Source organism: Aulonocara sp. 'chitande type north' Nkhata Bay, linkage group LG12 (genome assembly GCF_057382095.1).
Source record: "Aulonocara sp. 'chitande type north' Nkhata Bay isolate Kocher_YH1m ecotype deep benthic linkage group LG12, A_spYH_male_GT1.1, whole genome shotgun sequence".
NCBI lineage: Eukaryota > Metazoa > Chordata > Actinopteri > Cichliformes > Cichlidae > Aulonocara > Aulonocara sp. 'chitande type north' Nkhata Bay.
In genome coordinates, this window is record NC_141355.1 from 27075 (window position 1) to 50700 (window position 23626).

Here is a 23626-nt window from a genome sequence, read left to right on the forward strand (position 1 = left end):
GATTTGTGCTTAATATAGTATTTCTGCTAAATTATAGTATTTCTGCTTTTTATAGTATTTGTGCTAAAACATAGTATTTCTACTAAATGTAGTATTTATGCTTAATCATAGTATTTCTATATATTTCTGCCAGGTCCCCAGGCAGCCAATCCTCTGTGAGGACTTAGACATTCAAATTTTCAAATCAGGGCCTGCACGGTTTCCCAGCCAATCATATATGTGTCCTGAGGCATTCAAATTTGCATATTGGGGCCTTCATGGCTTCTAAGCCAGCCAATCATATCTGAGGGCTGAGGAATTCAAATCCACAAATCAGGGCCTGCACGGCTTCCCAGGCAGCCAATCATATATGTGGCCTCAGGCATTCAAATTTGCATATTGGGGAATTCGTGGCTTCTAAGTCAACAAGTCATCCATGTCGTATATCTCTAAAAATTCACATTTTAATGATAAATTGTTAACACTGGAAGATTCCCCCATCTCTTCTGAACAAAACGGTGCAGTGACCGTTCTAGCCCTTACGGTTAGGAAATTATAGTCATTTGTTTTGAGGGGAATCCTTAATGGATAATGTTTATATATATATATTTGTCTTTAAAACATCTTTGCAGACTGACTGTCCTGGACTGGTTGTTGTTGTTTTTTTTTTCAGGTCTGGTGAACTCAGCTCTTTGGTGTTGGTGTTCAGGAGTAGAGCCTTCTAATAATATTTATTCAAGTTATAGATTTAAAGTTCTGCGAGTTTTTTCTGTAGCAAATAAATATTGTATAGAATATTTAAAATCACCTACATTTTTGATGTTTACAATGCCCATTGTGTGTAATACTGGAATTTCCTACTACCCGTGAACGCCTCATCTTTTACCTGACTGCCGGACATCCGCCTTTCCGCACACTTCGCTGAGTCCGCTCTGGGTGAGTGCTGCTGCTCTGCTTCTCCTCTTCTCTCCTAAATGTTTATAGTCTGTTTGTGTGATTTAACGAGTTCTTTTAGTGATTTATAAAGCCAACCGAGGTATAACTCATATTAGAGTAACACAGTGGTTGCTTTTTCTTAGTGAAACTTTGTCATTTTTGTATGTAAAAGGAGTGTTTGATGAGCTAACAACCCGATGCTAATGCCTAGCACTCCTTTGAGCCCAGTGTGAAATGAAAATTTGACTGTGAACCACGGTTGATGTGTTGTTTTATTAATTACATTTGGTGTGTTTGTCAGTCTGTTACATAAGGTGCAGTTAGTTCTCTTCACAAATCAGTTGGTTAAAACAGCCTCATTCTTTATGCTGTAAAGTTTTTAACGAACCGCCATCTTAGATTCAGTGTCAGCTGTCGGCAAGATCAAAGGAGCCATTTTACCGCCTCTGACCGAACACGGGAGAAAAAGAGTCACGTGTGTGCAGGTCTTGTGGGTTAATTAAGACAAAGGAGGGGGGGAGAAACTGAGGATTAAACATAGGCTATGTCCCCACATACACGGGTATTTTTGAAAACGGAGATTTTCCGTTTCTGTTTTAAAAAACAATCCCGTCCACACATAAATGCAGAAATGAAGGAGAACGCTGCTAGGAACATGCCAAAGCAGCAGGTGGCGCTATATTCCTAACCGTGTAGAAATGTTGGCCAATCAGAAGTCTAGAAGCCTCGGTGGGAAATGGTAAACAAAGATGGGGCATAGAAGCAGAACCGAGTCATATCTGTGGGGGGACAGTAACTGTGTGCGCATATGTAAGCATTTAAACACTGCAGAGAGAACAATTAACAGTAACCGTATTGTAGAAATGCATTTCACCGAAACAATAACGTGGCGCACAGTGTGACGTCAAAAAAGGCGCTGCGTTTTCTCCGTTTCCCTGTCCACACATAAATGCAAAAACGGAGTTTTCGAAAATATTCTGGCAAGCGTTTTTAGTTTTTCAGTGACCGAAAACGCCGTTTAAGTGTGGACGAAAGGTGCAAACGCATAGAAAAATCTCCATTTTCAAAAGTACCTGTGTACGTGTGGACATAGCCCAAGAATAATAAGAACTCCTAATATGTAGACTTTAATTTTTAAGAACTGTTTAACAAAGGCTTGTTTGTGCCAACCTAAATCTGCAGCACAGTTTAAATTCTCACTTTGTGGGAAATTAATGAAATAAACAACAGCCCACCTTCACATAAATAAAATATGGCAGTATATTATTATTAGTATGGTACATAGATATTTATTTTAAAACTACAGCATATTTACTATGATACTATGTGCAGTTGGTAATATTTTAGGAAGTAGAATTTGAATGCAGACCACCTCAAATATTAAAGCCTTAAAAATATGTCGTGCAGTTTTTCATGTATGAGTGTTTTGCAATCTTAAATGAGATGTAGACCAAAGAAAACAGAGGAGAGTTGTTGTTTGTATTCCAGCTGTAGTAAACAAAGAAGTTTAGTGAATCTTTTTGACAACAGAGAGTGATGCAGTATTGATGCTGATTTGAGTTTTCTGATCCTGTATTTTTGTTCTTTGTCTTTTGTTACACAGAGTGAAATAAAGCTTGGTTTTGCCTTTGCTGGTAAGTAAACAGTGATTGTAACTGAAGCAATATGAAACTGGGATTGTGTAACATGTTTAGCAATTTACATACAATAGTTTGGCTTTTTGTGATATCTTGCCATTTGCTCATGGGCAAAAACACATTTAGGATTTATAAGCAGTAAAGCCCCCCCCCCCCCCCCCCCCCCCCCCCCCCCACTAGATCTCTGAGTGTCCCTAAAAATGTCCCTGAAGTTTAATAGGCCATTTATGTCTAATTTTAAAGGCTTATCAAAGCATTTCTGTAGTAATTATTGTTTTTATTACACATGTTAAGGCCATTTGAGACTCTGCAATTAAATTTTGCCCTCTTTAGACTAAAGTGAGTTCATTTTGTCTGAGGTACAGTGCTGGGAAAAGTCTTTCTTCCTTGCAGATTTATTTTGTTCATGCTTTTTTGTCACATGTTTCAAATCATCTAACAGGGATGATATGAATAAATACAAAAAAGCATTTTAAAGTGATGATTTCAGGTATGAAGCAGAGAAAACCAAACCAGAGCTATCTGTTCTAATGTGAGAACATGCTGGTCTCTAATACCCAGCTGTGGAAGCCCTGATACGAAGAACTACCATCAAGCATTTATAGTATCAAGTATTATTTGTGATTGTTGCACGCTTTGAAACTGTGATGTTATCATTTGATCAAGTGTGCAGTGCGAGCAAATCATTGCTTGTGGTATCTGCTGTGTTATGTAATAGCACCAAAGTATTAGAACTTTACGTTCATGAGGAATTTCTGTGGAATTGCAGATGGATAAAACGACACATCACCTTAATAAAGACAGAAATCTTTAATAAGGTGCAGAAAGAGAAGATGGGGTGTTTATAGTAAAGCTGTTGTAAACAAAGAATTTAACAGATTTTTTTTCCCACTACAGATTGTGATGCAGTATTGACTCTGATGCTGATTTCAGTTGTCTGATTCTGTATTTTTGTTCTTTTGTTACAGAGTGAAACAGAACTTCGGTTTTGCCTTTGCTGGTAAGTAAGCAGCAATTGTAACTGCAGTAATATGACATTGTCACTGTGTAACATGTTTAGCAACTTACCTAACGTAGTTTGGTTTTTGTGACATTACCATTTACTGATGGGCAAAAACAAATGGTCAGAATTTATACCTTGTAGCAGCAAAGGCCCCACACATGACCTCTGACTGTCCCTGAAGTTTAACAGGCCATTTGTGTCTGATTTTTATGTTTGAACACAAACAACTGTTTTTATACAGTTGTTCATGTTCTCCGTTTGTTTATGGATTTACCTAGCAGACATAACTATGAACGCATTTTAGGTGAGTTAGTGTAAGTGGTAGCTTAAACACTTAAGAGCACCACAGTTGTTGATTTATATCTTCACTCATATTCTGCTTATGTATTACATTAAAGTCAGACCACTATAGAAGTATTTTTGCCTGAGTGAACAGAAGTGGTACGTTAAACATTTAAGCAATAATAAAAGACTAAGAGAACCAGAGTTGTGAGTAGGCAATGTTGTGTATGTTAAAGCCTGTGTGTAATTTATGTACACTAAGTTTAAATCAGTTTCTTAATAAGTTGCTTGATACAATGTGTTTGAAAATTATATATAAAAGGGAAATATTGCAAAATACAAAAAGATTCCTGCCAACAGGTACAATGGAAGGACTTTTTATTATAATTTTTAAGAAATTAATTGCAAAAATGGCGTGCCACTGTTGTTACTATAACATGTCAGAATTTACATGTATTTTAGGATTTACATATTCAGATCAGAACTAAAACCTAATGAGGTTTTCCGTTGATTCTAACAGTTGTGGTTTTTCCACACTTTATTAAGCACTGACTTGTGATAGAAAATGATGGAGCTAAAAAGCCATAATCTGTACCAACAAATATTGGTGCCTCTTCTTTGCACTTCTGTAGTATGCATGCCTTTATTACACATGTTATCGTCATGTGAGACTCTGTAACTAAAGTTTGTCCTCTTTAGACTACAGTGAGTTCATAAAGGCTTGAAGAAATTGAGGATCTTACTAGTTATTTCATGTCACAGTAAATTGGATTGTGTGTGAAGAGGTTCAACAGTGTAAGTCATTAAACAGTGATCTGATGTGTTGTTTCCTTTCTCTAGGATACTGATCTGATCGTCGCAAGTCTGGTAAGTATAGGTTTTGTCTGCAGTACAGTGCTGAGAAAGGTCTTTCTTCCTTGCAGATTTATTTTGTTTATGCTTTTTTTCACATGTTTCAAATCATCTAACAAGGATGACCTGGATAAATACAAAAAGCAGTTTTAAAGTGATGATTTCATTTTTGAACCAGAACAACCTGGTCTAATGTAAAAACATATTGGTCTCTAATACCCAGCTGTGGATGCCCTGATAGCAACAATTACCATCAAGCATTTACAGTAACTGGTAATGACTGGTTTACATCACTGGTTGATTTTGGTCCACTGTAATTTCAGAATTGTCTTAATTAGATCCAAACAGGACAGGCAAAAAAAGAAAAGAAAAAAGTCTTAATTAAGGCCCAATATAGGGTTTTCAAGTCATACCAAGTACCACGGTGGTTAGCACTGTTGCCGCACAGCAAGAAGGTCCTGAGTTTAATTCCAACATCAGGCCGGGGTCTTTCTGTGTGGAGTTTGCATGTTCTCCCGGTGTTTGCGTGGGTTCCCTCCGGGTACTCCGGCTTCCTCCCACCGTCCAAAGACATGCAGCTTGTGGGGATAGGTTAATTGAATAATCCAAATTGTCACTAGGTGTGTATCTGCGAATGAATGTGAGTGCGAATGGTTGTCTGTCCCTGTGTGTTGGCCCTGCGACAGACTGGCGACCTGTCCAGGGTGTACCCTGCCTCTCGCCCTATGACAGGTGGGATAGGCTCCAGTGCCCCCTGAAAAGGATAAGCGGAAGCGAATGGATGGATGGATGGATGGATAGGGTTTTCAAGTCATACCAAGTATCTTAATTTCATTAAAGTCCAGACTGATTCGTTTACACCAAGTGTTTTGTTTCATTCATTCAATTGGACTTGCTTGTGTGCTTCAGATCCTAAGTGTGATTAAACTTAAGCCCAGGACCTGATGAGTTGATGTAGGTCCTGAAGTAGTAAAGGAACTCTGGGACATCACAGTAACAGCACCATGTTTGACTTTAATGCTGGTGTTTTTCTCTCACTATAGATGATTCAGTTTAGTGCAGTTAGTCAGCACAGCTCTTGGTTATCATCGAGATATTATTAGGCAACTTGTTTTTGCCTGTTCAGCTACAATATCTGGGAGCGTTTTTGTTTTCTGGGGTCTCCAGATCCTTAGAAATCTCTTTGTAAACCTTTACAGAACTATATGTGTTTGTTTCACATTAGAGCAGCTCACGACTAGCAGTTTAGGGACAATTAAATATTCACATAGGGCAGGGGTCTCAAACTCCACTCTTCAAGGGCCGGTGTCCTGAAGCTTTTCCACGTGTCCCTGTTACAAAACACCTGAATAACATTTGTAGGTCATTAGTGAGAGTATAGAATTTGACTGTGTTGAAGTGGCATCCCCGAAGACTGTTCAAATTTAAGTAATTTAAGTGTTTGGAAAAATGTACTTCTAAAAGTACTTTCATTGCATCATGTTCATTCACTCATGAGCTGCTATAACATGAATCAAATGGCTGAATTACCACCTCAGCATGCAGTCACGTTCTGTAGAGTTTTGCTAATGACCTACTAATGTTATTCAGGTGTGTTGCAACAGGGACACATAGAAAAGTTTCTGGACACCAGGCCTTAAGGACCAGAGTTTGAGACCACTGGTGGTAGGGCATTGTGGATTTCAAAAGCTTCTTCCCTTAAATCACTGCCTAAAAACTGCTTTTTGTAATTTGTCATAATGACTTGCAAAATATAGGTGGGATGAAAACATAAACATAAGACATTTTATAGTGGCCTGATATTTTTATCAAGGCTGTTTTTTGAAAATAATCCTGCCCTAATTTACAAAAGATGAACTGTCTGAAAGTCATGTTTGTTTGTTTGTTTAAGAAATGTGGGAATCTCCAGCAAAGATCTTACATGCAACAGCTCAGATACAGCACTCACTTCTGTTCTTTTTATCATGAAATGATCTACAAAGAAATGATCATCATACTAAATTTTGCTAATTAGGCCTTTATATCAGCTATGATAAGTTTATTATAGATTTAGTGTAGTGCTTATTGCTGTGTATCAAACATGCCCCAAATGTGACTGAAATATGTAGAAACTGCTGTGTAGAAACTAGCTGTCTCCAAATTTCTCATTTTGCCAAAATTCATACAGAGTGACCTGAAACTGTGCTGTAACCTCAGTGTGTTGGTTTTGTTGGACCATTTAATATTTACAGTAAGTTACTGTAGCAGCACGTCTTAGTTTGAGTTTATAGACTTAGTTTATTGTTTTAATAGAATGTAAAAATGTCCTTATAACAGTTCCACCATCATTTGTTAAACATTGTCATTCTGTTCAGTCCAATAATTTACTGTAGAAGTCTTTAGTATTTAAAGCCCTACATGTATTGTATTTTTGAGATTATAAGGCATAATGTCAATAAACAAGCCTGTTTTTAAGGCAGATTAAGCCAAACAAACAGTCAGATAAGTCAAACTTTATTCAAGTCATTCACAAACAACTCTCAACACTGTTCAGTTGTAACACATAAAATACAGAACAATACACTCACTTTTTCAGTTCATTCCTCATCCACAAATCCATCAAACTCTTCATGGGTTGATCAGTTTGAAATCTGCTTCTTAAGCATGTCTCTTAGCACGTGCCAGGTCCTTGTACACACACCATAATGTTATGTTGAAGCACCGTACGAATTACTCTGCGAGGGTCCTGACTATGGTAGCCATAATGCTCTGACAATACATCAAGCAGCGCAGCTTTGTAGCTTACGAAGTCTTACTAAAATATTTGACAGAATTTTGAGCGCTGTGTACCACAGAAATCCCGTTTGAGGTCAGTAAGCATAACCAGAATTGATACGCTAGGCACATTGTATGTTTTTGAGATAATGACAGGATTTTACGTGTGCCATATAGTCTGAAGAATATGGTAAATCCAAGCATGTTGGAAATATGACTAATTCCATGCCTTTTGTGTCTTACAGGTGACCTGCTGCAGAAGATCCTCTCTCTCTCTATCATTATAAGCAATTCTGTCTATCCTATCACTCTCCCAACTCTATCTAATTTGAAAGCCATTCTATCTTGTATCCCTCTATCCCTACTGCTCTATCTAATTTGAAAGCCATTCTATCTTGTATCCCTCTATCCCTACTGCTCTATCTAATTTGAAAGCCATTCCATCTTGTATCCCTCTATCTCTACTGCTCTATCTAATTTGAGAATCCAAGTTTTGAGAATCCTTTCAGAATCCAATTTTCAGAAATCCAAGTTACCAGAACTTGATCTATCTGTTACAGAATTCTGAGAGATCTCTGCTCTCACTGCTCTTTCTTTCCTGTCATTAAGCTCTCTCACATTCAGTCATTTTGCTTTAAATTACAAGTTGAATATACAGTAGTAGAATTACAGTACAGTAGAACTTATAGTAGAAACTACTTACACAGCCCTACATTTGTCATTTTAATTTTGCATTAGACTTTAGTTTGGACTGCTAGTTTGGCTTACTTTGATCAATTGTATAAAATATCACCTTTTTATAAGTTTATTTGTAATAAGATAATCTGGTTATTTTGTAATACATACATTCAGATAAATAAATCAGATCCAGTCTGTTAGTCTGTTTCATTGGCTATAACATTTGACTGCAAGTTTATAGTATTATTATTTAAGGACAAACCCATTTTGTCACTCAGTGTAAGTATTCAGTCAGTATTGTCATCGAGAAGTGCCTGAGGACCCAGACTTCCTGTTTCCTGACTGCTGCAGAACATCCAGCTGAAGAAACCCCGTTTCTAAAAGAGCTACAATAAAACGCACCAAATTGTTTCCAGAGAACTTTGAATTTCCTTTATTTTGAGTTTGGAGTACAAATCAGCTTTTTAACATCTATTCATATATTCATAAAAACATTTTATAGTATAATAGTACATTTCTCAGATTTAACAGTAATTTGAGGAGTTATAAGTTTTTCTGTGTTTCAAGGTTCAGTTTTGTTTATATTTGTGTATAACCACATATAAGCTCCAGATTGTACTTCAGCAAAATGCCAAGAAAAAGTCAAAGGTCGCAGTCCCTGAAGCTTAGATGGCAAAAGCAGAAAGAACAGGTGAATGTTTCTCAGAGCAGTGAGCAGGTAAAGGTGTGTGTTTCAGCTTTTCCCAGCACAGAAGTGCAGAGCAGTGTTCAGACAGCCACAGTGTCTTATGCAGATGTGGTAAAGAGAAGTGTTCCCTCAGTGTCTGTCCCAGAGCCTGAAGTTATGCAGGTAATCCAGACTAAACCCCAGCTAACTGTACAAACACAGCATGATGGAGAGACAGCCACAGTGTCTTATGCAGATGTGGTAAAAAGAAGTGTTCCCTCAGTGTCTGTCCCAGAGCCTGAAGTTATGCAGGTAATCCAGACTAAACCCCAGCTAACTGTACAAACACAGCATGATGGACAAGCTCCAGGACAGTCTCATGTACAGGTTACAAACAGTGAAAGTCCACGAGTGAGTAGCGTCTGTGCTTCCCGAAGCCAGGCCGCTCCTAGGTATGGAAAGTACCGGAATCAGCAATGCATGGCTAACAGTTTGGTTTTCCTGTCATTCTTACACGAGGATGAATTTATTACCAGAGCAGATCTAAACCGTGTGTTGGACAAAGGCCATGCCGTCTATTCAGATGCCAGACTGAGGTTTGTGAACAGTGTGTTTCTAGCCTGCGATGAACTTCCCTCAGTTGTTACCAGCCGCACACACGAGTATCAAGTCGACATGTCTCAGTTTGCTCATTACGGCACATTTGATGGTACAGATCACTTTCCGAGCCTTGAACAGGGATTACAGTGTTTGGCTTCAGACGTTCGCTATGCTTTGCTAGTCATGGGAGGAACAGTCATCGCTGTTAGCAGGCTGACTTCAGGTGAATATGCATATTTTGATCCTCACCCACGTAAGTCTACTGGTATGCCATTGTCGCTAAGTGTAAGTGGTGGAACTGCAGTTATGTTGAAATTCACACGTCTTAATGACATGATTGACAGGATCAAACGTTTGTACAGAATGTTCAGCATCGCACCAAGCTGCACTTATGAACTACAGCCCATCGAGTTTCACAGTGAAAACGCTGCTGACCAAAGAGATGCTAATCAAACCACCGAATACAGACAAACAGCTACAACTGTTACAGCACCAGCTTTAAATGAAGCCGTTCATGAAATAAACTCCCAAAGATCTACTGACCAGACACAGAAGACTGTGAGAGACACTTTAACGACTGAAGTGACATCATCCAGAGTGGATTATTCAAATGAGACAGCTGCTACTGAAAACAACCATCTTCCTTCTGAGTATTTAGAAAAAGAAACATCTGCATCCTCTGTGAGAGAAACGCAGGTAACATCAGATTCTGTTCCTCAGAATGATTCAAACACTGCCTACTGTTTAACTAATATAACAGAGGAACTCTCAAATAAACTGCTGAAATATAATAAACAGCAAAGGAGAAAAATAAGGAGAAGATTATTAGCCCAAGAAAAAGTACCACAGAGAAAGGAAAATCAGAAGAAGAAAGAAAGGCAGATGTACAGGTTTGATGAAAGCTTCAAGACAAAGAAAAAAAACTCAACTAAGAAGTGTAATGATCCTGATCACAGACAGAAAAAGAGCATGTACAAAAATGAATTGTATAAATTAAATGCTACCTATAAGGAGAAACAGAGAGAACATTTAAGAAAGATGTATAGGGAAAGTGCTAAAATTAGAGAGAGAAAAAGAGAATGTGTCATAAGGACATATAAAGACAATCCCCTATTCAGAGAAAAGCAGAAGGAACGTATAACAAGAACATATAGAGAGTCTCCCATATTCAGAGAAAAGCAGAAGGAACGTGTAACAAGAACATATAGAGAGTCTCCCATATTCAGAGAAAAGCAGAAGGAACGTGTAACAAGAACATATAGAGAGTCTCCCATATTCAGAGAAAAGCAGAAGGAACGTGTAACAAGAACATATAGAGAGTCTCCCATATTCAGAGAAAAGCAGAAGGAACGTGTAACAAGAACATATAGAGAGTCTCCCATATTCAGAGAAAAGCAGAAGGAACGTGTAACAAGAACATATAGAGAGTCTCCCATATTCAGAGAAAAGCAGAAGGAACGTGTAACAAGAACATATAGAGAGTCTCCCATATTCAGAGAAAAGCAGAAAGAGCGTATAAGAAGAATATACAGAACTTGTGCTGGATTCAGAGAGAAACATAAAGCTTACATGAGGTCATATGTATATAACCTATATAAAAAAAGCGAAGATTTTAAACAGAAAAAACGATCTTATATGACAAAGCGGTATGGAGAAGAAAAACAATTTCAGCAACAACACAAGGACAATATGAGAGAACGAATGAGAGTAAAATATTGGAACGGTTTTTCTTTCAGACAGATGCATAATATCAGATGTGCAATGAATATAAAACGGAAATATCGCCAGATGCATCGACCAGCTGAGAGTTTACAGTGTCATCCAGAGAACACTTTAATGAATGAGGCCATATCTCGTTTCAGATCCAACATTAAGTCAGCACCATCTTATGTTTGTACTGTTTGTCTAAAAGCTTCTTTTCCTAATCAGGTGAAAATCTGCAAAAGAGAAAATTACTCAAAACACCAGACTGTAGCTCATCAGTGCCTAACTGGTAAATTTGTTCATGTGTGTGATGAAGCATGTCATGATCACTGCAGCTTTCCTGTTGAGAGAAAAAAAGAGTATATCTGTCACACATGTCACAGTTCCCTCAAAAGTGGATGCATGCCCAGGCTTGCTGCTGTTAATGGTTTAGAACTGCAGGATATTCCAGCTGAACTTTGTGATCTCAACATTCTGGAGAGACATCTGATTGCCAAATGCATACCATTTGCTAAGATTATTCCTCTTCCAAAGGGGAGACAGAGACTCATACGTGGTAATGTGGTGTGTGTACCATCTGAGGTCCAACAAACAGTTGACAGTTTACCGAGGATCAGAAGCCAATCACAGATCATGAGGATAAAGCTGAAAAGACGACTGTGCTACAAAGGCCATCAGCTGTTCCAGACTGTCACCTGGTCTAAACTCATTCAAGCTCTGCGTAAACTGAAACAAATTCATCCACAGTACACAGATATTATTATCAGAGATGATGCATTGCTTTGTGATCCAACGTTACCTGATGATGACAGCAGTGATGAAGCCAGCATGGCAAGTGATGATTATAATGAAGCAGATTTAATGGAAATTGACAACTATGAAAAAGATGCCCTTTTGTGTGAAAGTGAGTGTCAAAGTGACCAAGATATTAATATGCAATCCTGTGATGAACAACCAGAGGAACAAAATCCAGATGAACCAGAAAGTGATTTGAACAATGGAGGTTTTGCTCTAGAAAGTTGTCTGCAGCCTGTAGACATTTCAGAAGAGATTCTCTGTTTCACTGATAACACATATTGTGTGGCTCCTGCAGAAAGAAACAATCCTGTTAGCTTCTTCAGAACTCCTCATTTGGAAGCCATGGCATTTCCTGTGCAGTTTCCTACTGGTCAGAATACACTGGATGAAAAGAGACTTCTTAAACTCACACCAAGTGCTTACTTCAAATCAAGGCTTTTCAACATTGATGCAAGATTTGCTAAAGACACAAATTACCTGTTTTTCTCACAGTTTGTCACTGAAATACACTTGGCTAATTCCAGTATGACGATACAGCTAAGGAAAGGTAAAACTATGACCAAAGATGGACGCAAAATCACATCAGGAATGTTACAAAGTAAGACAGAAGTAGAGAAGCTGGTAAGAAATAAAGATGCAATCAGATTTATGCAGCCACTCAGAGGAACTCCAGCTTACTGGCAGAAAACTACCAGAGATCTATTCAGCATGGTTCGCCAAATAGGAACACCTCAGTTCTTTGTCACTTTCTCTGCTGCTGAGATGAGATGGCCTGAAGTGATTCAAGCAATAAAGAGACAGCAAGGTGAAGAGGTTGATTTTGAAGCCCTGGACTGGTCAGAAAAGTGTGAAATTCTAAGATCAAATCCAGTAACCACCATGCGAATGTTTGATAAACGTGTTGAGGCTTTGTTCAGAGATTTGCTTTTTTCTCCTGCACAGCCCCTTGGTGAGATCATTGATTACTTTTACAGAGTTGAGTTCCAGCACAGAGGTAGTCCACATATACACATGTTGCTGTGGATTCGAGAAAAGGTAGAAGCAGATGTGGATGACGACCAAACTGTCTGTGACTTTGTTGACAGATACATCTCAGCTCAACTCCCTGATCCAGAAAAACAACCTGAACTGCACAAAAAAGTCACTGAGCTACAAAAGCACAGCAAAAACCACACAAAGACATGCTTTAAGAGTGTGAACTCTGGTTGTAGATTTGGGTTTCCCAAACCACCAGCCACAAGAACAATGATTGTGAGACAGGATGAGGATTCAGACACTGAAGCTGCAAAAGCCAAACTCAGACCTTTGTTGAACCTGCTGAAGGAACCTGAAGCTGCTTCCCTCACCATAGAGCAGATTCTGTCACGATGCAACTTAACAATGAATGAGTATGAACAATGCCTCCAAGACATAAACAAGAAAACAGCTCTGATTCTGAAACGTGACCCAAATGAGTGTTGGATCAACAATTACAACCCAGACCTGCTTGAAGCCTGGAACTCTAATTTAGATGTCTCATTCATTTTGAATGCCTATTCATGTATAGAATACCTCTGTAAATATATAACAAAGAAAGAATCTGGCCTCTCTGAATACCTGAAGACAGTTATTGACAACTCTGATAAGAACACCGTCAATGAGTGTGATGAAATGAGAGCTGTGATGCAGGCTTACTCAAAAAAGAGAGAGATCAGTGCACAGGAGTGTGTGACTCGAGTCTGTGGCCTAAAAATGAAAAAATGTTCCCGCAGTGTTGTATTTGTACCAACAGATGATAACCCAGTAAAAATGAGTCGGCCCATGAGCTTCCTGGAAAGCACAACACACGACAGTTGTAATATTTGGATGACAAGTTTGAGTGATAAATACAAATGCAGACCTGAGACCCCAGAATATGAGGAAATGTCACTGGCTGATTTTGCTGCCTTGTGCAGGTTGGTGAGTGGTCCAAATGAAGGAAAAGATGTGCTTCCTCTTCTAAACCAGCTTGGATTTGTACAAAGGCGAAAGAATGATAAACCAGCTATAATCAGGTATTACCACTGTTCACAGGAAAAAGATCCTGAGCAATATTATGGTCGACTGTTGAGACTTTACCTTCCACACAGATCAGAGCAGGAACTGAAACCACAAGGGTTCCAAACCTATCAGTCCTTCTACAACTCAGGTTTTGTACGACTTCCATGTTCAGACCACAGTGAGTCTGTGAAAAGGGTTGTGAAAAGAAATAAAGACAAGTATGAGAAGAACTCTGAGGATATTGAGAGTGCACTGGAAGAGTTTGAACAAAATAGGGATGTTGTGATTGATGAATGGTGTAATCTTGCTCCTGAATCTGAAGTTGTGAGGCTGCAATGTGATGAGAATCTTCCTGAGAGACATTCTGATGATGAGAACGAACAGGAGAATGTCCCCGACTACAGTCGTCAGTCTGATGCTGTAACAGAGATCAGAGCCATCAGAGAACAACCTGCAGTAGATCCAGCCGTGGTACGTGTAATGTATCAGAATCTGAACCAGAAGCAGGCCTGCGTGTTCTATGCCATAAGAGACTGGTGTATTCAGCGAGTTTGTGGTTTGAACCCAGATCCATTTTTCTTCTATATCAATGGTGGTGCAGGAACTGGAAAGTCACATCTGATTAAGTGTATTCATTCTGAAGCATCAAAGATCCTGAGCAGACTGCCTGCTAATGCAGAAGAAGCTGACATATCAAATCCAACTGTTTTACTGACTTCATTTACCGGTACAGCAGCTTTTTCTATCAATGGCTCTACATTACATTCTCTACTGAAACTACCCAGGAGTCTGAAACCACCCATTCAAGGACTTGGTAACCAACTGGATGAAGTCAGATCTGAGCTGATGAATGCTGAAATTATTGTTATTGATGAGATTTCAATGGTTTCAAAACCCCTTTTTGCTTATGTGGATGCAAGACTGAAACAAATCAAAGGCACTCAGAGACCTTTTGGTGGAATGTCAGTTTTAGCTGTTGGAGATTTTTACCAGCTGCCACCAGTGCGACAGTCTAAACCTCTCTGTGTTTACGATCCAGAACAGATTGACCTATGGCAGGAACATTTTCAGATGATCACTCTAACCGAGATCATGCGTCAGAAAGATGATGTGGCCTTTGCAGAGATGCTGAACAGGATTAGAGTCAAAGAAAAGACAGATGAGCTTTCTCAGTGCGACAGAGATTTGTTGTCACAGGCTGTGACTGCACCAGAAGAATGTCCAACTGAGGTCTTACACATTTATGCCACCAACAAGAATGTGGAATCCCACAACACAGATACCCTGAAGAAGCTTCATTCAAACATCATAATCATCAATGCAGACGATTTCCAGAAGGATAAATGTACAGGCAGAATGGAACGAAGAGACAAACCATTTACAGGTGGGCGAAATGATTTACCTGACACTCTGAATGTTGCTGAAGGAGCTCGAGTCATGCTGACCAGAAACTTGGACACACTAAACGGTTTGGTCAACGGTGCTTTTGGTATACTGGTAAAGGTGGTGAGATCTGAAAATGATGGACACATAATTAAACTGGGGCTCAGGATGGACAACCGGCAGCCTATGAGACACAACCGCAGTGCTAATGCAGCTTCTGATGATCTGGTTTACATTGAGAGAGCAGAGGAGAGTCTGAAGTTTAAAGGAGCAGTACGCAGACAGTTTCCTGTAAAGCTAGCATTCGCTTGCACAATTCACAAAACTCAGGGTCTTACAACACAGACAGCTGTAGTTTCAATGAAGAACATTTTTGAACCAGGTATGGCTTACGTTGCTCTCAGCAGGGTGACGTCTCTCAGTGGACTCTATTTGCAGGACTTGGATGAGAAAAAGATTTACGCCAATCCCGAGGTAACTGCAGCGCTCCAAACCATGAGACAAGCCAGTGTTGAGGAAATGATGCCTCTTCTTCAGGTCAGAGAAACAGCCAGCAGACTTGACACTCTTACACTGATCCATCACAATACAGAGGGTTTGCCATCTCACATCAGTGACATCAAGAGTCATCATGAAATGTGTTTAGCAGATGTTTTGTGTCTCACTGAGTCTCACCTTCAAGGCTCCTTTGTTGCAGACAGTCTTCATTTGGATGGCTACACCATGTTCAAACGCAACAGACATGTGTCCTACACAAACTTTCCTCACATGGCCAGCAGAAGTGGTGGGGGAGTTGTTGTGTATTTGAGGAATCATTTTCAGGTTCAGGTAAAACAGTATCTGCATAATGTCACTGATCTTGAGTTTTTAGTGTTGAAGGTTCAGGCTCCATTCCCTGCACTCATTGCTGTTGTGTACAGACCCCCTGACTACAGTTTGACACCATTCATGCAAAACCTGGTAAGTCTTTTAGATTCACTTGAAATAATGGACTGTCACCCAATAATTGTGTGTGGAGATTTTAATGAGAACCAGTTGCAGAGTGGAAGAAAACAGATTCTGGAGCAGTTTCAGTCGAGAGGGTATTCACAGCTGATCACTTCTGGCACTACAGACAAGAACACCCTGCTTGACCTCATTTTTATTTCTCAGCCACAGAAATGTCTATATTCAGGTGTTCTGAGATCATATTACAGTTACCACAACCCTGTCTTTTGTGTCCTGTCCTCGAGCCAATCATGAAGTCGTCTGGTGAGTTTTGAAACAATTACAGATCATGTTTGTTACAGAGTTTACTGATTGTAGAGCATGAAAAATATTTTTCATTGAAAAAATTGTCTTCCCTACTCTGTCTGTAAGAAGACCCTTTCTTATTGCAATGTTATTAATCATTTCACCAAATCATTGCTGAACTTCATGCAGAGCAGAGAACATCTGCTATCATGCACCTCTGATCTGAAATGTGCTGCAACATTTATTAAACCAACATCATTTCTTTTATTCTCATGTTTTAAATGACTAAATCTTTTTACTGTGACGTATGTAGCTCAACAAACGAGATCTTCCCCTCCAAGGGCTTGAAAATATGAAATAGTAAATAAATAAATCCCACATAAATGCAGGTATTTATTATGGGTCACATGAATAAATACAGACAATTATATTTTCTTGATTATAGTAGCTTTTGTAGAATCAAAAGTTTTTGTGATGAATGAGTTTTTGCTTATCATGTTTTACAGGTAAAAAATGTCAAAAGTTATAAACTATCTTTAGGCTACCAGAGATGTCTATAATGATACATTATGTAGAGAAAAACATTAGTACAGCTTACAGAATATGTATAAAAACTGATTTAGAAGTAAATGGATAGTTTTCTGAAAGTTCCCGACTACAGTTTAACACCACCCACCCAGATCAGCCCCCAAGTGTCTATGTAATGCTGGTATGGTGTGTGAGTTTGACTTGGCCTTTATCCGGGTGGGTTTGGGTTTGGGTGGATAAAGGCCAAGTCAGAATTCTCTGAGCAGCTGGAAAAAGCTGCTAATAAACAAAGACATCAAAAAGTGTGGGCTTTAGGTGTAGCCCCCGCTTTCTGATGCACTAATTAGACTTAGTAACCGACACCCCATACCAGCATTACATAGACACTTGGGGGCTGAGCTGGGTGGGTGGTGTTATAAGCACGTGTTTTGTTAGATATATTTTTTCAGACACCATCTTCATGAACTGCTGAGCCAAACCTGATCCATCAGTGCTGGACTGCACAGATAACTACATGCCACAAGGAGACTGCTGTTTTATGAACTGCCATACCAGTGTGTCTTCAATGGAGAAGATGACACACCCATCACCTGACCTCCTGCCTGATCTGGAGACCATCATCATGCTACCACACTACACACCTCTGAGACCATCAATGATGACTCATACTGAGGAAACTGTATTTCCTGTCAGAGATGCTCAGTGATCCTCAGAGCAGAGAGAGGTATCATTCTTTATCTTTGATAAAAAAAAAATGTCAGTGTTTTTAATTCAATTAATTAATTAAAATCCTGTTTATTGCATAAATAATTCCACACTCAAATGATTATACTTGTTGACACTTTTTGAGTTTTAATTCACATTATGGATTACAAATCTATGCTTTTTCTACTCTGTCTCTCTGTGCAGGTATTGCTGTCTTCTGAGTTCTTCCGTGTCCCAACTGAGGCCTTCAAACCTCATTGCAGAGCTCATGTCTTTCCTCACCATCATGTGAGTGTGAGATTGCTCTGGATTCTGGTTATGTGGCCCGCAGCACCTATAAGGTATTTCAACATTGTTCATTGTATAACTTATTTTTAGTTTTTAGGGTTTCTACAGACAAAAAAAATGTTCCTTTTTCTGTATTTTTTAGAACAAGCTCGTCCAGTGTGCCTGCATTCCAGCTTCTTAGACTCTACGCAAGTGGACAGAGTATCAGTGTTTGGCCACTCTTACAGACACTGACTTCTGTCAATTCACTTCTACTGATCGGGCACCTCACTCCAGGAAGACAGAGGGCTGCAAGCCTGTCATCATTTCCAGTGTGGCTTTGTATTCTTGGGGTAGCATCAGATTTTTCCCACAAATATTCAAAGGTAACACTTGTTTTAAGCTTAGTTATTAAATCAAAAGTCTTCCCTTGTGTCATGTCTGTGAAGGTTCTCATGATGTCCTTTGATGTAGTCTCTCTCTTCACTTGCATACCCACTACAGAGGCCGTGGAGACTGTCAGAAAACGACTACAAGAAGACAGCTCCTTGGAAGACAGGACCAACTTCACACCCGATCAGATGTGCACACTGTTAGACCTCTGCCTCACCACTACATATTTCAAATACAACGAGGGTTTCTACAGACAAAAACATGGCTGTGCCATGGGTTCCCCTGTGTCACCTGTTGTAGCCAACCTTTACATGGAGGAAGTGGAAAGGAAGGCTCTTGGCTCTTTCAAAGGAAGAGTACCCAGCCACTGGTAGAGATATGTAGACGACACCTGGGTCAAAATCAAAAGGCAAGAAGTGGAATCCTTCACTGCGCACATTAACGCCGTGGATAAAAACATCAAGTTCACCAGGGAAGACACAAAGGACGACTGTTTGCTTTTCCTGGACTGCGCTGTGCACATTGAAGAGAACAGCAAACTCAACATCGAAGTTTACCGGAAGCCCACACACACGGACCAGTACCTCCTCTTTGACTTCCATCACCCTCTGGAACACAAACTTGGAGTAATTAGGACACATCCCCCCCCCCCGGGCAGAACATGTTCCCTCTAAGCCTGAAGGGAAAAAGAAGGAACACACACATGTAAAGGAAGCACTCAAAACGTGTGGATATCCTAATTGGGCGTTTATAAAGTCAGCAAAGATGCACAGAAAAGAACATCAGATACCAGCGAGGGAGGATAAGAAAGACAGATGCAACAACATTGTCATCCCCTATGTACTAATTAGACTTAGTAACCGACACCCCATACCAGCATTACATAGACACTTGGGAGCTGAGCTGGGTGGGTGGTGTTAAAAGCACTTGTTTTGTAGATATATTTTTTCAGACACGGCACAGTCTCCTTTGTGGCAAAACCTTCAAACTTCACCATCCTCAGCTGAAACAACAACATCTTAACACCATCTTCATGAACTGCTGAGCCAAACTTGATCCATCAGTGCTGGACTGCACAGATAACTACATGCCACAAGAAGACTGCTGTGTTATGAACTGCCATACCAGTGTGTCTTCAATGGAGAAGATGACACACCCATCACCTGACCTCCTGCCTGATCTGGAGACCATCATCATGCTGCCACACTACACACCTCTGAGACCATCAATGATGACTCATACTGAGGAAACTGTATTTCCTGTCAGAGATGCTCAGTGATCCTCAGAGCAGAGAGAGGTATGATTCTTTATCTTTGATTTTTTTTAAAAATGTCAGTGTTTTTCATTCAATTAATTAATTAAAATCCTGTTTATTGCATAAATAATTCCACACTCAAATGATTATACTTGTTGACACTTTTTGAGTTTTAATTCACATTATGGATTACAAATCTATGCTTTTTCTACTCTGTCTCTCTGTGCAGGTATTGCTGTCTTCTGAGTTCTTCCGTGTCCCAACTGAGGCCTTCAAACCTCATTGCAGAGCTCATGTCTTTCCTCACCATCATGTGAGTGTGAGATTGCTCTGGATTCTGGTTATATGGCCTGCAAGGTATTACCTATACCTATACCTATAAGGTATTTCAATATTGTTCATTGTATAACTTATTTGTAGTTTTTAGGCCTTAACACAAAAAAAATGTTCCTTTTTCTGTATTTTTTTAGAATAAGCTCGTCCAGTGTGCCTGCATTCCAGCTTCACAGAAAAGAACATCAGACACCAGCGAGGGAGGATAAGAAAGACAGACACAACAACATTGTCATTCCCTATGTAGCCGGTGTATCAGAAAAACTCAGGAGAGTTTTCTCCAAATACGACATCCCAGTGTACTTCAGACCCAGTAACACACTCAGACAGAAACTGGTTCACCCGAAAGACAAAACTCCTAAACACAAACTTAACATTGTGGTGTACGCTGTACAGTGCAGCGAGGAATGCCCAGACTTCTACATCGGAGAGACCAAACAGCCACTTCACAAGCACATGGCACAACATAGAAGAGCCACCTCCACGGGACAAGACTCAGCAGTTCATCTGCATCTAAAGGACAAAGGTCAGTCTTTGAGGATGCCAATGTTCACATTTTGGACAGATGGAGGAGTGAAAGAAGCCATTTACGTCCACTGTGAGCGACCATCTTTAAACAGAGGCGGTGGTTTATGACACCAACTGTCTGCCATCTATAATCCAGTTTTGAGTTCCCTCCCCAGACACCGTAACGTCCACTCACACCCTGGGAGTGGGCGTGGGTGATTTCCTGACCTCGGGAAATCACATGATAGGGTGGGGCCAGGTTTCACAATGAGCTCACCCGAAACCCTGGCTGATTGGGACCCACACCCACTTTCACACCTTGGCTCATGTGATTAGGTAGAGGATCATCAGGGGGTTCTTTGTCCCTCTTTGGGGGGAAACTCCCACTGGGTTTAAATCTGGGACTCTCCACCATTGACCCTTAGAACTGAAGAAGCTTCTCGGATGAGAGGTGAAACGTCTTCAAGTAACTTAAACAAGTCCAGACGCTTTTCTTTCCAAGCTCCTTAGACTTCACTTGTGTTAATTACATTTTATTTGTTGTTGTTTTCTTTTAGATTTATATGCAGTGATTGGATGTGGTGGAGCTTTGTTAACCGTGTGGAAAACATCTGTTTGTGATGATATTTACAATGAGGCTTTAAGGTGACAGTTTCCATGTAATTTCAATCCTCTTACTAAGCAAAAACATGTTTGCAATTAACATATTTTTTCAGTTTTGTCTTTTGGATTTATGGTTAACATTCCTCTGTGACAGCAAATACTAAACTGGTCCAAGTAACCAGCATATCATTGGTCAAAGGCAAAAAGGACCACATGTCACACTAGCAATGAATTTTTGACTGTGTTTGTGTTAGTATAGAGTAGGTCTAACAGTGGTTTTCCACATCTGCTCTAATATATATAGATAATGGGTCAGACATATAAAGTCATTTTGAAAAGTTCATAAAGGTCATTTATATGTGTTCCTCTTTATCATTTTATATCAGGTCAAACAGCAGACTTGAGTTTTGATCAGGGTAGAACCATAACATTCATGCTAATGGTTCTACTGTTTACAGTTACTTTATGATGGATTTCACCCTGGTCACAGCACTATCTGAAAAGCTGTTAGAGGTAAAGTTAAGCCAATTAATACCTCATCATAAGTCACTCTCTAACGCAGGGCAGTGATTATTATTCACTGTAATTTATTCCACAACAATGTTCTTTATTTGATTCTTTAAATATGCACATCGATTGTTTAGCTGTGTGACTCTCCACACCTGAAATATATCACAATGTCGACTTCATTTCGACAGTATTTTGTAGATTGGTACCATATTTATCATCGAATCATCTTGTGCATTTATTAACTAAATGTTGTTTGTTTTTTTTTTGTTTGTTTGTTTGGGGTTTTTATGTTGCCATTTTTACATTTCACCAACTGTGTAAATTCTGCAATTTTACCTTGGTTTTGTTTCACATCAGTTTATCTGCTGGCTGGTATTCCTGTCTTCCTTCTCTCACCCCAACCGGTCGCAGCAGATGGCCGCCCCTCCCTGAGCCTGGTTCTGCTGGAGGTTTCTTCCTGTTAAAAGGGAGTTTTTCCTTCCCACTGTCGCCAAAGTGCTTGCTCATAGGGGTCATATGTCATATGATTGTTGGGTTTTTCTCTGTATCTATGAAGCGCCTTAAGGTGACTTTTGTTGTGATTTGGCGCTATATAAATTGAATTGAATTGGTTTTCTTTCTTTTCTAATGTTTCTGGTCATTTTTCACAGTTAAACAAGTAACTTTGAGGTTACTTCATCGTTTTCAGCTGTTATCTGTATAAATTTTTTTCCTAATAATTACATTTCTGCAAAATTATAGCAGTTCTGGTAAGTTGTAATATTTCTGCCAAGTTATTAATTTTTGACTAAATTATTACATTTCTGCTAAGTTGTAGCTTCTGGTAAACTACAACATTTCTGCTGAATTGTTATGTTTCTTCTAAGTTATTGCATTTCTGATAAGTTATTACATTTTTGCTAACTTGATGTTGTTCTGCAAAGTTATTAAAATTTCAACAACTTTTTAAACACTGACTTTGATTTCTTCAGCTTCTTCAGCTATTTTCAACTATTTTCAGCAGACAGCTTCAGCTTTACAGCATGCACACTGCATTTTCGCAGGAAATGCAAATTTTTCTAGTATAGATTTGTTTAACTGACTGAAGCAATGACAACAGTCTTCTCCTGAACAGCAACACCAAGGAGGTGGTAAAGAGTTCACCAGACCTAAAAACAAAACAAAACAATGCAGGACAGTCTGCAAAGATGTTGAGTCAGTCAGACATCGTGCAGAGCAGATGAGGAAGAAGTTGTAATCTAAAATGGAGAACAATAAATACAGCCACCTAAGCATCCTCACAGGACAAGATGAACTGCAGTGAGAGGGTCATCTTACTGCACTGCAGGACTCAGAGGTTCAGGAGGGTCTTTATCCCCATTGCCATGAGGCTTTTTAAAAGAAACTACTCACATGTTCTTCTCACATTTATTTCTTTTACTCTAATAAACACTGGTAGTAATCATATGAATTCTGAGCTAAATGGACTTGCCCTGATAGGCTTCAGCCAGCCCAGAAGCTAATACACCACAACACTTAGGGAAACTGAAACTGACTGTTATTAATGTTTTCAAACTGTTTAAGAAAAACATATATAATCTTTCAGCCTTCTAGAAAACACACATAAAAACAGTATTATATGATGTTGAACATACAGATAGGCAGTTGTTGGCCTACAGGAGTGTTCTTTATCGAAGGTTTTAAGTGCTTAAAAAGTCTGTTAAGCTCTGTACAGAGCATGCAATGTAACTGTACATTAGAGAGTGTTTTATAAACCATGTCTTCTGTTTCATTTAATAAACATGAGACTGCTTTATGCATTTTCAGCTATTTATTAGATTTTATCAGATTAAAAAACACTTAGCATAAGAATGCAGTTGAAACTATAACTTTTAAATATTGTTTAAATGAATGAACATAGCAACTTGAACATTTTAAAAAATACAAACAAAACAAATGAACTATATTTATATATATAGATCTATATATATATATATATATATATACATATCTATATCTAT

The 23626-nt window shown here is 39.2% G+C and overlaps 2 protein-coding genes and 1 long non-coding RNA gene across 6 annotated transcripts; all 3 read left to right on the forward strand.

The window, feature by feature from the left end:
- Positions 1-531: 531 nt before the first annotated feature.
- On the forward strand, positions 532-8523 carry LOC147316585 (uncharacterized). 3 transcript variants are annotated; one of them, XR_015131702.1, is made up of 5 exons: positions 532-915; positions 2519-2549; positions 3521-3552; positions 4678-4704; positions 7689-8523. It is a non-coding gene; the product is annotated as an uncharacterized LOC147316585 (long non-coding RNA). The 3 variants fall into 3 exon arrangements; XR_015131701.1 differs by lacking the exon at positions 532-915 and adding an exon at positions 928-1725; XR_015131700.1 differs by lacking the exon at positions 532-915 and having other exon boundaries at positions 928-2549.
- Positions 8524-8727: 204 nt separating this feature from the next.
- Positions 8728-10517, forward strand: LOC147316586 (uncharacterized). The gene is made up of 2 exons (XM_086312805.1): positions 8728-9611; positions 9733-10517. The coding sequence occupies exons 1-2, from the start codon at positions 8750-8752 to the stop codon at positions 9888-9890; spliced, it is 1020 nt and encodes a 339-aa protein (XP_086168931.1). The 5' UTR covers positions 8728-8749; the 3' UTR covers positions 9891-10517.
- A 215-nt stretch (positions 10518-10732) lies between these two features.
- On the forward strand, positions 10733-22464 carry LOC147316587 (uncharacterized). 2 transcript variants are annotated; one of them, XM_086313087.1, is made up of 6 exons: positions 10733-17777; positions 17963-18099; positions 18189-18411; positions 18530-19715; positions 19903-20056; positions 20144-22464. In XM_086313087.1, exon 1 carries the CDS (start codon positions 10958-10960, stop codon positions 16532-16534), a length of 5577 nt encoding a protein of 1858 aa, XP_086169213.1. In that variant the 5' UTR covers positions 10733-10957; the 3' UTR covers positions 16535-17777; positions 17963-18099; positions 18189-18411; positions 18530-19715; positions 19903-20056; positions 20144-22464. The 2 variants fall into 2 exon arrangements, with proteins under 2 accessions (XP_086169213.1, XP_086169212.1); XM_086313086.1 differs by having other exon boundaries at positions 19903-20030.
- The last annotated feature ends 1162 nt before the right edge of the window (positions 22465-23626 follow it).

Coding starts and splice junctions, on each gene's coding strand:
- LOC147316586 (XM_086312805.1), top strand. CDS start 8,750: ATGCCAAGAAAAAGTCAAAGGTCGCAGTCCCTGAAGCTTAGATGGCAA. Junction 9,612..9,732: donor TGTTAGCAGGCTGACTTCAG/GTGAATATGCAT, acceptor CATGATTGACAG/GATCAAACGTTTGTACAGAA.
- LOC147316587 (XM_086313087.1), top strand. CDS start 10,958: ATGAGGTCATATGTATATAACCTATATAAAAAAAGCGAAGATTTTAAA.